The 15236-nt window shown below is 47.5% G+C and overlaps 1 protein-coding gene across 1 annotated transcript in view; it reads left to right on the top strand.

The window, feature by feature from the left end:
* Positions 1–6262: 6262 nt before the first annotated feature.
* Positions 6263–15236, top strand: part of ATG2A (autophagy related 2A) — a 2120972-nt gene continuing 2111998 nt past the window's right edge. Inside the window, exon 1 of the mRNA XM_086939522.1 lies at positions 6263–6525. Within this exon, the coding sequence (XP_086795648.1) occupies positions 6355–6525 (171 nt within the window). The 5' untranslated portion in view covers positions 6263–6354. The remainder of the gene's footprint in view (positions 6526–15236) is intronic.

Raw genomic sequence — 15236 nt, 5'->3', positions numbered from 1 at the left:
GGCTTAACTGGTTTTCCACCCAAGCTGTCTCTACCTAATTCTTCATAGCATTTTTCTATGATTTTTGCAAGCTCAACAGGATCTTTTATATCTGTTTCCCTCAACTTCTGGCGAATCGCCACAGATGCTGCTTCTCCCTTTATGTTGGCTAATAATATAGCCGTGACCTGCTTGAAGTCTTTCAGTAATTTCATACCTAGATTTAAAGCGGGTTCTGGACCGAATTCATTTTGAATTTGTTTTAGCACTTCTGGTATTACCGCCATAGACGGAACACCGTGTGTTTTTGTGTAAATGGAGGCAAAGACTGTACCCCAAGTGTCACAGTCCTCCACGTGTGGTGCGATTCCCATAGGAAGGCAGATGGTCAAGATTCTGTGTTTCTCAATAGGGGTAGTATCAGGAAATACTGCCTCTATTTGAGTGATTTTCTGGGCTAACCAGAAAGGAATTTGTTCCCGTTTTACGGGTGTTTTACCAAGACATGACTGTATGTTCTGTGGTGTAATTTTATTTGTGTTCCCCTGATGAGGGGTCAGCTGTGGTGAATTAACAGCTGGCTGGACTGTTGTAGTCCGTATTACATATTGGACTAATTGCCTATGTATTTTTATTAATGTGTTTAGCTGTACTAACAGCTCTTCTCTAGACATTTTTGCAATGTCAGGATGTGGTGTGTAGCTGGCTAGAACCGGCCACGTGGCTCCTGGTCTACCTAGTGGACCGAGCCTGGTAATGTGATCATTGTGTTTTAGGGCGCCATTAAACCAGAGCAGGTGCTCTTGAAATTTAAGTGGAATTTCAACCTCCTCGAAAGGAGCGTACTCTTCCGGAGGTTCCTCTATTTTGTAATAGTGAAACTCTTGTGTTATAGCGTTTACCGCTGGAAAGTTTATCCATGAATAGAATACCTCTGTCTGCCGATACTCGTGAGCCTCTATCACGAAAATTACTGTACCACCTTGAGGTGGCAGTCCGTTTTCTATAAGTTTTAAAGTTATAGATCTTCTTAATTGGACCGGGATGATAATAGCACCCGGGTCTGTGTATTCGGGACCTTGCTGAGTCGCATCTACTGCGGCCCCAGGGGCTCCGTTTTCTGGCATTGTAAAAATGCGAGTTTTGCAGAGTAGGTCTCCAAGGAGACAAAGATTAGGTGCACAATATTTTGGAACACTGTATCCTTCAACGTTGAATAAACCAGAGCTTTACATAGGAATCTCTTCCTACTAAGGTCGGGCGGATTTTAACCTTTCACCCACTCCAGACGTCTATTGGAGTATTTACGGGAGAAAGGGGTGTGAAATATGCACGACTGAGTTACTCTACAAGTCTTGCGTTAGTTTATCGCCTTACCAAACGTTAGGGCGCCATGTAGTGTAGTTCTTAGTTTCCCACTAGGCCCTGCGCATTGGAATAACATAAACAGTAGTATCGACGTGGAACTGCTTATATTCCAGGCCTCCACTGACTATGCTAAACTTAATTGGGTTGTGTTACCAACTAGCTCAGAGGTCACTGGAAACTTTCTTCTCTGCATAGGAAGTGATCAGCTTCCTTGGCACAGACAAGAAGGGATTCAGTTTTCCAACAACCGTGCAACATGACAACTTTGCTCCTCAGATCAAGAGTCGATCCCTAGGGTCGTGTGAACAATAGACATAGATTTCACTCAGTCAGTCTAGTGCAGTTTACTTTCACAGTATGTAGAGAATAGAGAGACGGGCGTTTATCAATAAAGGGTTAACATTTATTGAACAGTCTTTCTTCTCGTACAAGAGAAATGTATTGCCACAATTGCAATAATTGTTATTATGAAAAGTACGTACAGTAAGATAAGTATTGCGAAATAGAACTGTAAAAGCATTGATATGGTTTCTTAGCCATACAATGGTTTAAAAGTAATAAAACATATATACAGTCATATATACATTAGGCTAACATACTCAACTGGTGCTTCTAACTAAGCCTACCCCAGTGTGCCTGACCTAAGCCTAACACGTGAAAAGGGAGTAAGTAAGTAGCTTAAGTTAAGTTGGTTTTGCCAAGGTTTGTTTCAAGAATTCTCGTCTAAGGGTTTAGTCAACACCATACCTCTGAATAGAATGATGGAGGATTGGTATCTCCTTCAGGGGTCTCTCTCGATATCCCAGTCACCCGCGAGGGTAAACCGGAAGCGCCGGGACTGGATTTCTCTGCACGAGAAATGCAGCGGCTTCTCTCAGCGCGTCGAGGAAGGAGGGGTGACAGCGTCCGCGGGCAGCTGGAATCGGCTGGATGTCTTCGCAGAGGACGGCTGCACGGCTCCTCAAGCGTACTGCACCATAGGTCGCGCTGTAGCGGCGATAATGGTAATCAGCAGCTTCACCACCACAGGATAGCAGGCTGCAGCGACAGAGTGCTAGTTTTTACCAACACAGGGTCATGCAGGCAGCTGGCATCAGCAACAGGGAACGAACTCGCAGTTCGTATCTCTCTCAGCTCACAGCTTCGCATTGCTTAAGGCAACGTTGGTAATATTTATACCTGACAGGTGCCGGGTTTGACGCAAGTTTGCTGGACATAAGACGTCAATTAAAGATGTCACTAGGAAGTGACAGTTATCAGTTGCTCATTAGAGTTCCATTACTAATCAAAACATAGCAAGCGGGGATTTCCAGGTTTGCTAAGTTTTTATCTTGTTGAAGAACTCGGAGTGTTATCTAGGAATATCAGATAGTGACTGCTGCTCTGTCATTGCACTAATTGGTCGCAAAGGAAGTAGCAGAGAGTCATGCTGGAATGTGGCTCTGTTCGTGTGAGGCCAGAGATGACTTTTCAGAAAATCGCACTTGAACGGTTATGCCAATATAGGGAATAAAGGGATTTATAGCCGAATAGGGGCATAAGGTCACAGTATCGATCAGGAACCTAGATAAGCACGCAACAACATTCTACTGGGAGACCTCAACTTCCACCTGGAAAAGAAAAACGATAGCAACACCACCACCCTTCTGGACAACCTAGCCAATCTCGGACTCAAACAACTTGTTGACACCCCCACCCACTTGGCCGGACACACGCTCGACCCTATCTTCACCTCCAGCAAGCACGTCTGCTTCGATCGCACCACAGCTCTCCATTGGACGGACCACAGCTGCGTTCACTTCAACTACAAAAAGACTCCGACCCACAACCCCCCACAACCTATCCCTCGAAGAAATTGGAACAAAATCACCACCGACCAGCTCTTCACATCACTTCACCAAAATCCCCCTGCCAAATCATCGGACCCAAACCAAGCAGCCACTAACCTCACACAATGGATCACCCAAAGCGCCGACGAACTAGCACCCTTGAAAAACCATCTAATCAAGCAAGGCAGCAAAAAAGCCCCCTGGTTCAACGACGATCTTAAGAAATCCAAGAAGTTCTGTCGTACTCTCGAGAAAACCTGGAGAAAAAACCCAACCACTGACAACCTAGCCACCTTCAAGAACGCCACTCGCAAACACCACCAATTAATCCGTTCCACCAAGAAATCAGCATTCAAGGATCGACTTGACAACAATGCCCAAAACAGCAAGGAACTTTTCAACATCGTCAAAGAATTTACTAACCCCACCGCCGGCACCAATGATATCACTCCCTCCCAAGACCTCTGCGACTCCCTATCCTCATTCTTCCACAACAAAATCACCGAAATACATAACAGCTTTGAAAACCAGTCCGATGACCAGTCCACTCCACTCACCTCCGAACCTAAACTGCACTCTAACAACCTCTACACCTGGAACCCAATCACCACTGAAGACACCATCCGCCTGATGAACTCCATCCACTCAGGATCGCCAACCGACCCATGTCCCCACCACATTTTCAACAAAGCAGACTCCATCATCGCACCCCATCTCCGCGATGCCATCAACTGTTCCTTCAACTCCGCTACCTTCCCGGAAAACTGGAAACATGCCGAACTCAGCGCCCTTCTGAAGAAACCCACAGCAGACCCCACCGAACTTAAGAACTACCGCCCCATCTCGCTCCTCCCATTCCCTGCCAAAGTCATTGAGAAAGCCGACAACAGTCATCTCGCCGCCTTCCTCGAATCCAACAAATCCCTCGACCCTTCACAATCCGGCTTCCGAGCCAAACACAGCACCGAAACCGCCCTCATCGCAGCAACAGACGACATTCGAACACTACTGGACAACAGAGAAACAGTTGCCCTCATCTTACTTGACCTCTCCGCAGCCTTCGACACAGTCTGTCATAGCACCCTTATACAACGCCAGAATACAAGGAAAAGCACTGGAATGGATCACTTCGTTCCTCGCCGGAAGAACCCAGAGAGTCCGCCTCCCCCCTTTCAAATCAGAGGCCACCGAAGTCATCTGCGGCGTACCACAAGGATCATCACTCAGTCCCACCCTCTTCAACGTATACATGAGTCCCCTCGCGTCCATCGCACGCCAACACAACCTCAACATCATCTCCTACGCAGACGACACCCAGCTGATCCTCTCCCTCACCAAAGACCCAAACACTGCCAAAACCAACTTACACGATGGAATGAAAGAAGTAGCCGAGTGGATGAAGAACAGCCGTCTAAAATTAAACTCGGACAAAACGGAAGTCCTCATCTTAGGGTCATCCCCCTCTGCCTGGGACGACTCATGGTGGCCACCGGCCCTGGGAACCGCACCCATACCTACGGACCACGCACGTAACCTGGGCTTCATCCTGGACTCCTCCCTCTCGATGACCAGACAAGTCAACGCCGTCTCATCATCATGCTTCAACATCCTACGCATGCTCAAAAGAATCTTCTGTTGGATCCCCACCGACACAAGAAAGACAGTCACCCACGCACTGGTCACAAACCGACTGGGTTAAAAACGGAAACACCCTTTACGCCGGAACCACAGCCAAACTACAGAAAAAACTCCAACGCATCCAAAACGCCTCAGCCAGACTCTTATTGGACATCCCTCGGCAAGCCCACATTTCCGGCCACCTCAAAGACCTCCATTGGCTCCCTGTCAACAAGAGAATAACGTTCCGTCTCCTCACCCACGCACACAAAGCCCTCTACAACCTAGGACCCGAATGCCTCAACACGCGACTTTCCTTCTACACCCCCTCCCGCCAACTACGATCGTCCAATCAAGCCCTCGCCGCTATTCCGCGCATGCACAGATCCACCATGGGAGGAAGATCCTTCTCCTACTTAGCGGCCAAGACCTGGAACTCTCTCCCCACCCACCTCCGCCTTACACAGAACCACCTCTCCTTCAGAAAGCAACTAAAAACTTGGATATTCGACAAGTAAAGCACCTCCCTCCCTTAAGCGCCTTGAGACCCTCTGGGTGAGTAGCAGAGGCGCAACTAGAGCCAAATTTCGGGGGGGGCTTTGAAAAAATTTCAGGGGGGGCTGAACCTTTAATCAGAAGGCAGCGTGGGGCTGCAGTGGCTCTTAGAAGTGGTGAAACAACTGCAAGGCCTAATTAACATTCAAATGGTCTTGTAACGACCTGTGAAACGTTCGGGTGCGGCTCTGTGTGTGCCCGGGATCTGTCTCATCCCGGGCTGCCACACACGAAGGGGGGGGTTGGGGACCTGAAGCCCGGTGAGTTCAATGGGTGTTGCGCGCGTGGTGAGTAGTGCGCTATACAAATTTTGGAACTTAAACTTGAACTCTCGCCAGCTCGAATGCGCAAGCGCATCGGCAGGCGAGACCTAAAAACAGCCTGTGTACTGCCGCCAGTAAACGATCCAATCCTGGTGGGCGGGGCCAAAAGGAGACAAGGCGGCAACAAGGAGGGACTAAAAAGCCTCCTTTACAATGAGAAGCCTGGGTTTAGCCTAAACTATGATACAACCAATAGGAAGAGGGAGCGGGGCTTCAAGTCCCCTTCCTCAACCGTATTGATTTCAAGAAGCTCTCGGATGCCGAGAGCATCGCCAGCCCAGACCTAACAAGTCAATGGCGAAACTCACCCCTTTTTTAAAATCTACCTTTCTCTGTTTTACAAATGTTGCCTTATATTGTAACTTATGATTCTCATGTTATTGTTAGGCGTCCAACATCTTGGAGTACTGGCTGCGCTATATAATATTGCATAAATAGATAAATGAACGAGGTCTACTCCGTTCAAACCTTAAACAGCGGTTCCATTTCAAAATGGCAATCGCCCTAAATTCATACTCTTCTGTCCCCTTTCTATGTCTATTACGCTGTCACTTTCGTGCGATTAGCGTCGCGGCAGGTGACGTCACCTCTGCGCCTCCCTCCTCCAGGAGGAGAATAAACAAGGAATTGATTGAAAGCTGGTACCTTTTTGATTAGGGCTATGTGCCCTCTGAACTCTTACCATGTCCCGCTGGTTTTTCCCCTGGTCTGCGTCTATCAAAAAACGCGCCAGCCGTTACCTGCTGCAGCACTACCTGGGCCACTTCCTGCAGGAGCGACTCAGCCTGGACCAGCTGAGCTTAGACCTGTACCAGGGTCAAGGGGGCTTACGAGACATCCAACTGGACATTTGGGTAAGAGCAACGCATATCACAGGCGCTCGCTTATTGAGGAGAGAGCAAACACTAGACGATTACATAGATTTGAAAAGCTGGTGACCCCATTAAAGTATATGGATGCATTTTCTTTTGCCAGGTGGGCAAATAGAAGTAACCGAGAGTCACACCTGACACAAAGTGAGTGAGTTGGTTGGATAAGAGTAGTGAGATGAGAAGAGGAGGCTATTTAATATAGGAGACATTGAAAAATCGAGGATAGCCTTCTGGACTGTACAAATGGAAAGCGCTAACTTCCGGGTTCAGGGACAACTTTGACAGGATGAGGAGAGTAAGTGAGATGAGAACATAGGAATACATTGCACTCAGGATTCCAGTCATAATACATATGGTTCTTGGATGTTCACCTGGACATATAGGTGAGGTCATCGTACATAAATGACTGTTTTTGGGGGCGGTGAAGTGCTTAAAGTAGTATATAGAACGTTGTGGGTAGGGGGACGAACTGGCATAGGTGGAAATTCAGGACGGTGAGTGTAAAAATTCAGGACAAAGGGACAAAATTCAGGACAAAAGGTCAAAATTCAGAACAAAACTTCGGGACAAAAGGTAAGTTTTACAGACACGTCAGAGGTGGTCGCCCAATAGTATATAAGTAAGTAAATAGACAACCACCTAAGTACAAGTCAAAATAAGTTTATATTAGGTTGAGATAATCGTGCACTTCAAGGTTTTTCAGTATGGCTGCAGCTTGCTACCTTAGACGATTCCAAATTCACATCTCCCTCCAGCAGGTACATTAGTCACCAGAAAATGGTGAAGCGCACCTGAATATAAGTGAGGCCGCTTTTATTTTTGATTGAAAAGTACTGGATATACAAGGAACTTTGTAGTGCCAGCCCCCAGTAACAACACCGCTCCCCCTCCCCTTTCCAGCCTCCCAGGGAAACTCCCGATGCCCAGTCCGGCCTTGCTACCACCCTCCAATTGTGCCCCTCATCTTCACTTAGACCGTCTCTCATGTGTATTTAACACTTAGACCGTCTCTCATGTGTATTTAATTTCTTTTATAGTGTCACTCATCCCAATTATGTAGGGCAGGGTGTCTGACTGAGTTACATCACACACATTATATAGAGACAATGACTCATATTAACATTGTTGGACCCGGCCCTTTTGGCAGGTTCACCCCAAAACTTTTTGCTTTTTCCTAGCCTGTTTCTGTGACCTGGTGTTGGTGATTTTAGGCCTCTGCGCACTTTTTCACTGTGGTACAGTGTAAAGTGCTTGAGCTCTCTGTGTATGTGTGGTGAGTGACCTGCCCTCCCATAGGAATGAATGGGGAATATGTATGCCCATGGTAGTTCCTGATGTGTGGGGAGTGCAGGGTCGAGTTTGATATGTACAAACTCGTGAGATTGAATGCTGCATAATGATATATGCGGCATGACTGTGTCTAGTGTAGAAGTGCCACTTTTAGAAGTTGGCATATTTGTGTAATTTGTGTCTGGCGTGTGATTGGCTGGTGAGCCTGGTCCAGGAGTGCCTGGGCCTGCTTGTGGATTGACTGTCTGGTTTGAGGGTGACAGGGACTGGGGAGCCCCAGGAGGTTGTCTGAGTCAGCCCGTGGATGAAAGGCTGCATCTGCTGCCAGGGAAGTGGGAGGAGATAGCACCTGGAAGTGAAGAGGGCTGTGCCTGCCTGCCACAATGCTGGCTCCACCTCCTGCTGGGCGACTGTCGCCTCTGCCCCTCACACTGAAAGGAGTTCCCTATAACCAGTTCTAGCTGGTTCTCACCCTTTAGACAAAGGATTTTGGGTATGAAAAGGGTGCTGTGACACTCTAAAAATGTTCTTGTTTCTGACTTAAATCCTACCAGGGGCGTGCTGCTGCTTGGGCCCAGGGGAATCCCTGGGCCCTGCCCAGCCCCTGGACACCTGATGGACTGCTGATGTCCTGGACTCTGGAGACCTTTTACTGGGTCCCCTTTTGCTTCACTTTGCTTAAGGACCTTGCTGGATTTGTGGACCTTTACTTGTCCCTAGCACTGGTAGTGCTTTGCTTTCACCCCTAGCGCCTGGTGGATTTATTTTGTCTTTAGCGCTTGAGAGCGCTTTATTTTCCTTGCTGGGGAGCACTGTTTAACTCTTACAGCGCCGGGCGCTGTTGTTGCCTATTGCCCGTGTTTTAATTATTTTTTATTGATGGGTGCCACCCCATTTATTTAAGTGCCTAACAGGTGCTCACCCCGTTTCTACGTTTATTTTTGTGACCGAGGGTGCCCATCCCTCGTTATGCCCCTTTGTTCACCGCCGTGGCCCGAGCTGTGTTTCATGGCCGCGGAGAGAAGAAACCGAAGGAGTTGAGCCCTGATTGGCTCAGAGAGACAAGCCCCCCTCAGCGAGCCGCGCTGTGATTGGCGCATCACCGAGGGCTCAACAGAAGAGCTGCGCACCGATTGTGGCTCGGCCAAGGGAAGAGTCACGTGGTCGGGGGCTCGTTGTTAGCCCCGCGCTGGGATTGGTCCAGCGCTCGTGAGCGAGAAACTGCCCGGTTGAGGAAGTGCGGGCTGTTGCGGGGCTCCCGTGTGCTGAGGGAGCCCCGGGAGAAGGAGAAGTGCGGCACAGATGGCGCGGGTCTCCCGTGAAGTTGGGAGAGCCCCGCACCAAGGGAAGAAGCCGTCCTGTGCGGGCCGCACCTGGCTGGTCTCCCGTGAGGAGAGGGAGACCAGCGCCAAGCCCCACCTGACGCCTCTGCAGAGGAGCCCTGCCGAAGAAAGCCCGGTGAGTAGAAAGGGCTGGAGGGGCTCCGTGAGGCCAAGTGGTGGCTGTGCCAGGGCAGGCGCAGAGTCAGAGCGGCCCCATGTGCTTAGTGGGCCGCTCCAACGATGGAGCATTATTATTTAAGAGCCGGCCGAGGCTCGAGGGGCAGTTCTTCGTAGTCAAGAGCCCCGAGAGGCTCCCAGTTGTTTCTGAGTCCCCGTGTGAGGGGCTCCATCATCGTGAGGCGGCATATGTGTCTTGTTACGGCCTAGAAGGCTCTGGGGGCATGTGTGAGATTCCGAGTCCCCAGGAGGGGGGACTCCAACGTTTGGGGCATGTGATATGCCCAGAGCCTGTGTGGCTCCAGCATTTGGCCGCAGTGTGATGTCAGAGCCTGTGTGGCTCCAACGATTGAGCGCAGTTCTGTCTCTGAGGGCTAGTGAGAGCCCTGCCGCAGTTCTGCTTCCCAGCTGCCCAGCAATTAGTGGGCAGCTGCACCTTTTAGGTCTTGTGATTGTCCTCCGGTGCCCAGCAAGTAGTGGGCACCTGCTACGTTTAGGTTTTGCGCACTGGCGCACCCCTGACTGGCGCTGCTTGGCAGCACGCCCTGACATTCTGGACACAGGGCTCTTTAGTCCCTTTATTAGATGGGGCTGGTATGTGATTTCTGCGCAATGTGATTTCTATGTTTTTAATAGTAATTGCTAAGGTGTTTTTGCGCTATTGAGTTATGTTCTGGCACCTCTGAATGTTTTTATGCATCATGTGTCTTTCTTTCCCTGCGCTGCACGTCCTGAATGTTTTAGGCGTCATGTGTCTTCTAGCGCTGCACCTCTGAATGTGTTTGTGATGCATCATGTGCCTTGTTCTTAACACCGCTGAATGTGTAGGTTTATGCATCATGTGTTTCCCTTTACTACTCCTCTGAATGTGTTTCATTCATCATGGGTAATGTGTTCTTGTTTAAACCCCTAAATGTATTTTATTCTTAGGTGGTTCTTATTTTAGTACAGGTGGTCCTAGTGAGGTCCTGGTTCCTGTTACCAGTGGTTACTGGTTGTGTGCCATAGTTGCTAATTTGTGCTACTATGATTTTTATTCTTTATTATTATTTATTCTAGAAGTGCTATTTCTGATTCTGACAGTGGCCCACGTGGCCCTGTCTCCTGTAAATAATCTCTTGTGAATATTGCCCGTTATCTGATGTGTTTTTACAATACAAAAGTTATTTCATAATAATCTTGTGTGGAGTTCCTTTTCTGGTGTGCCTAGTATGTTGTTGCTGTTGTGTGCTGGCGCAAATGCTTTACACATTGCCTCCGAGTTTAGCCTTACTGCTCGTGCCAAGCTACCAAGGGGTGAGCAGGGGTTATCTTGGCGTGTGACTCCCTTGCCCTGACTAGAATGTTGGTTTCTGCCTGGCTTTGGCGTCAGCCATAGCCTAACAGAAATAGCCAGTTCATAGCCAGTTCTAACAAACATGAAATGTTTAGGAAATATTACTTAAGATAATGGGTGCTACAAGGTGTATCATTCTTTTATCTATCATCCAGTCTTTCACCATTCATTCTGTCCTTCCATCTATGTGCCCATTTATATCCAAACATATTCAACCATTTGCAAACCTATCCACCATATATCCTTCCATCCATCATTTCACTCATACATCCCTCCATCCACCCTTTCACTCATCCATCCATTATTCATCTATCTACACTTTCACCCCATCCATCTGTACAGTCATCCATCCACTCTTTCACCCATCCATATATTCACTCATCCATCCAGCCATTTACCCTTTCACCCATCCAGCCATCCATTCACTTACTCATCCATCCACCCAGTCATTTAACCTTCCACCCATTCACCCTTTCAGTCATTCATCCTCCCTTTCTCTCTCCATCCCCCTTTCACTTATCCATCCATCCACCCACCCACCCATCCATCTACTCATCCATCGATTAATTCCATCCATTGATCCTATTATTCATCCACCCTTTCACTCATCCATCCATCCGTTCTCTCATCCGTCCACCCTTTCACTTCTTCACTCATCTATCCATCCTTTTGTCCATCTACCCCCTTTGACTCATCCATCCATCCATCCATCGTCTTTCACTTATCAATTCAATCCATCCATTCTTTCACTCATCCATCCACCCATTCACTCGCCCATCATCTAAGCTTTCACTCATCTATCCACCCATCCTTTCACACATCCATCCACCCTTTTATCCATCCATCTACCCTTCCACCCATACATCCATCTATTTACGTTTTCTCTCATCCATACTTCCACTCATTCACTCATCCATCCTTTCTTTCATTATCTATCAATTCACCCTTTCATTCATCCATCCAGCCTTTCCGTAATCCATCCAGCCATTCACACATTCCTTCACTTATTTACTCACCCACCTTTTCACATTATGAGCTGTGTCAGCAGAGTTGCAGATAGAAGAGGCCCATCAAGAACTTCACCTTGCTGTAGTTCCTAAAGCAAGGGGTGGGGTGGGGGAAAGTTCACTATGCCCCTGCACACAGGGAGTCTGAAAACGTAGAAGTCATGAGTCATGCATGATGCACAGTGCCAGAATGTGAGGTGACTGTGACATGGTGTTGTTTCCAGGGCTTTAAGTGGTGTAAAAAAACTGGGGGGTCTCTTCAAAGGAGTTGTTCGATGTAATGAAGGGCGTGGTTTAAAACACCTCGGCTAAAAATCTGCGCTTAGTATAGTGTTCCGCCCGACTGTTATTATGTTGTTATTGGATAAAAGTGGTTAAAAAATCTGATTATAATGGAATACATGGATTACTCGGAAAACAGGATAACGGCCTCAGGGGTGTGGAAATTTTTCAAAAATCTACTTGGCCAGGGGACAAAATGTTACATAAATCTACTTGTCCTGGGAAGGTAACTGCTTGCCCCGCCTACTCCATAAATTACTATGGTAGGTCTGCACAGAGAATCTGCACTAGAATCAGTGCAACATACTGAGCAATACATATTTCAAATGCAAATCCAATTATGGTTGTACAGCATGCGTGCAGATGTGTCAGTGCGCACTGCAACCAATTATCAACTAGTGTGCATGTAACACATTTTCATGAGTTGAGACAAAGTGCAGACTGGTAATGGACTACATTTCTTGAAGTGTTTTTGGCACAGACCAGACTGTCGAAATATGAAGCTGTAGGACAGAAGGGTGTTCTTCATCATAGGGCCAACTCATAGCTGTCCAGCTTCAAAAATACTCAAATGTTATGCTCTGAAACTTATGGATGGGAATAACTGCCCTTCTTGGCAGAGCTTATGAATGGTTCGTGGGGCAGCAAAATCACCTAGCAGATGTGCTGTGGTTCACTGAGGCAGTATACACAAATACGCAATAGGCAGTAATGGGCAGTTAAATCAATCCCTCCTTTTACACTTCTGTGTGGTGTGTTTATATTATTGTGCACTCACTGCTAACATCTCCACATTCTTCTCCCACACAAAAAGCATATGCAGCACTGGCAGTAGCAGTACAGGGTTCTCTCATGCATATAGTAGGCAGCAGCAGAGTAAGCTACCATAACATGAAGAGGTGCAGCTTAGCAACTTATGTTCAAGTTTGTCTGCCTCAGATATGTAGGACATGTAGCAGCTGTGAAATCTTCACACTCACAAAGCTGGAAAGGAAGCACTAGTCTCAAAGCAAACAGAAGAAGTGTTAAGTTAAAATGACAGTAAATCTAGAAGTGGAGAGCAGAGCATCATTGAGATGGGGGGCTAGTGAATAACTGCAACTACTCAGCATTTTATGTCACACCTGGCAATGACGCCTAGGCTCAGTCACAGTAGAGTTGGAAACACTGTTCTGGCCTCTTGGAAAGTCAAATGCTATCTGGCGAATGAAGTTTGTTTATTCTGCAGCGAATTTAGAAATCCAATAATAGCTGAGCAAACACCCAAAAGCACCACAAAATGTATTTTCTCTAGTGACATATCAGGTGTGGTGGATTAGTGGACTAATGCATCTATTGTACGGCACTGGGTTTGACCTCATGGTCACAGGTTCACATCCCACAGGGACCACTTAGCCTTTCATCCTTCTGGCGTCGATATAATTAGTACCATTGAGTTGGGTAACAATAAACATCTATTATTCAGCACAAAATTACCCCTCTGGGTAAATGTGTGCTTTACAAATGCAAGTTATATTATCAAGCCAGGACACAGGCCTAAACAACGAGGTACTTTCCATGCACCTCTTGCACTGATGGTGGTAGAGTCTGAGTTCAAGATGCAGGATTCGTTCCTTTCACATTTAAAAAGTGAAAGCTTCAGAGTCTGCTTCGTCTGTGAAAGGAAAGCACCGTGCTTGTCATGTGAGCGTTTATTTTTTGCTGATTGTTTATATAGCGCCATCATGACCCAAAGGTATTGGAGTGCTTCTCATGAGCACCAGTTACAATACACAAGATCAGGTTAATGTATTTTTTATTTTTAGGCCAGAACAGATTACGTGACCTGCCCAGAATCACAGAATGTTTAGCAATGCTGAGACTCAAACCTGGTACCCAAGGTTCAAAGTCAGCAGCTCTGGCTGTAACAGGGGAGTCAGGAGCGGGGTGGGTATGTGTGTGGTCTTTGTGTGAAGGGCATAGGGATGGTGGTTGGTAAAATGGTGGGGCAGCCCCATTCGACTCTCTTCGTAATAGGGGACTCTTTCCTCCCTTCACCCGCTCTGGAGTCTGTGACAGGAGGCCCTGGCCCTACCTCTTCTCCTGTCCTGCCCTCCAAACCCCATGGCAGCAAGTCCTGAATACTGTATTCTCAGGGAAGTGAGAGTGCAGGGGTGGTAGCAGGAACAGTTTGCGAGGCTGGAAAAGGTGCTGTCTGCTCAGTGGTTAAATTGCATTAAAAAATTGATAGGAACTGTGATGCTGCACGAAACGGGGGAAGCAGGGTTAGTGAATCTGGGGACGGGGTCAAAGCAGTGGCTAAAAAACCCAAAATATTATCTAACTTTTTATGGTCTTTCACTGTCAGGTGGCTGTGCAAGTTTCGCTGCAGACTTCTGATGCTAGCCACAGGCATCCATCCTGCAGGCCACTGAACTCCACCAGAGGCAACATCAAACTGTGAAAAGAACCGGGCAAGCCTTTGAGTGGCTATGATTGAGGTGGAGGCTGTGAGATGCAAATGGGTCTCTGCTGAAGGTGGGTTCTGGCCACCGGAAGTGGAAGGGGCAATGAAACAGCTCTGTATCCGCAGGTTCCTGTCCTGGAGGCTATGATGCCACCTAGTGGTGACACTGAATTCAGTGACGATGAAGAGTTATGACCCCGAGATCCCCTGAAAAACATTTTTTAGTCCGAATAAAAAATAATACGGATGGGAGAGTGCAGGCATCGAGTGGGGTTTTGGGCTTGGCATGAGCTTCAGGGGTGGCAATAGGGGTGAGGGCAACAGTCTAAACATTATTCTGTACTTCTAACGTACCCAGGCATTGATGGCTCTATGCCTAAATAGAGCTCGAGAAAATCTGATCACATCACAGGCTACGGTGATGCTTACTGATTACAGCCTCCATTCCCGATTGGACAGCCAATGAGGTCAAAGGTCTGCTGCAGTGATCAGTTTGTAACCTACGTTCCATAGATAGATATAAGTATGGTAGTTTGGTGGGCTTTTGTGCCTGCTACCACATATACTATAGAGACACCTGCAGTTCCCCAGCTCCGATCCTAGTGAGTTAGATCAGCAGGCAGAGTCTTTTCTTCCGTGATCTGTTTACAATGTGCCTGTCTCAGGCTCCAAAGCCAGTATGCTAGTTTGAAGGGCTGATTAACCTGTTGGAGAGGGAGAGGGGTAAAAGGAAAAGGGGAGGGAGAGGGTTAGGGGAATTGCCCAATTTTAGTGCTTGTTAAAACACCCAATTATCACAAATTACATTAGAGCACTAGTTCGAAATCCTTTTC

The sequence above is a fragment of the Lissotriton vulgaris genome, chromosome 9 (genome assembly GCF_964263255.1).
Source record: "Lissotriton vulgaris chromosome 9, aLisVul1.2, whole genome shotgun sequence".
Lineage (NCBI taxonomy): Eukaryota > Metazoa > Chordata > Amphibia > Caudata > Salamandridae > Lissotriton > Lissotriton vulgaris.
Note: the sequence above shows the minus strand (reverse complement) of the source record. Positions and strands in the feature narration are given on the sequence as shown.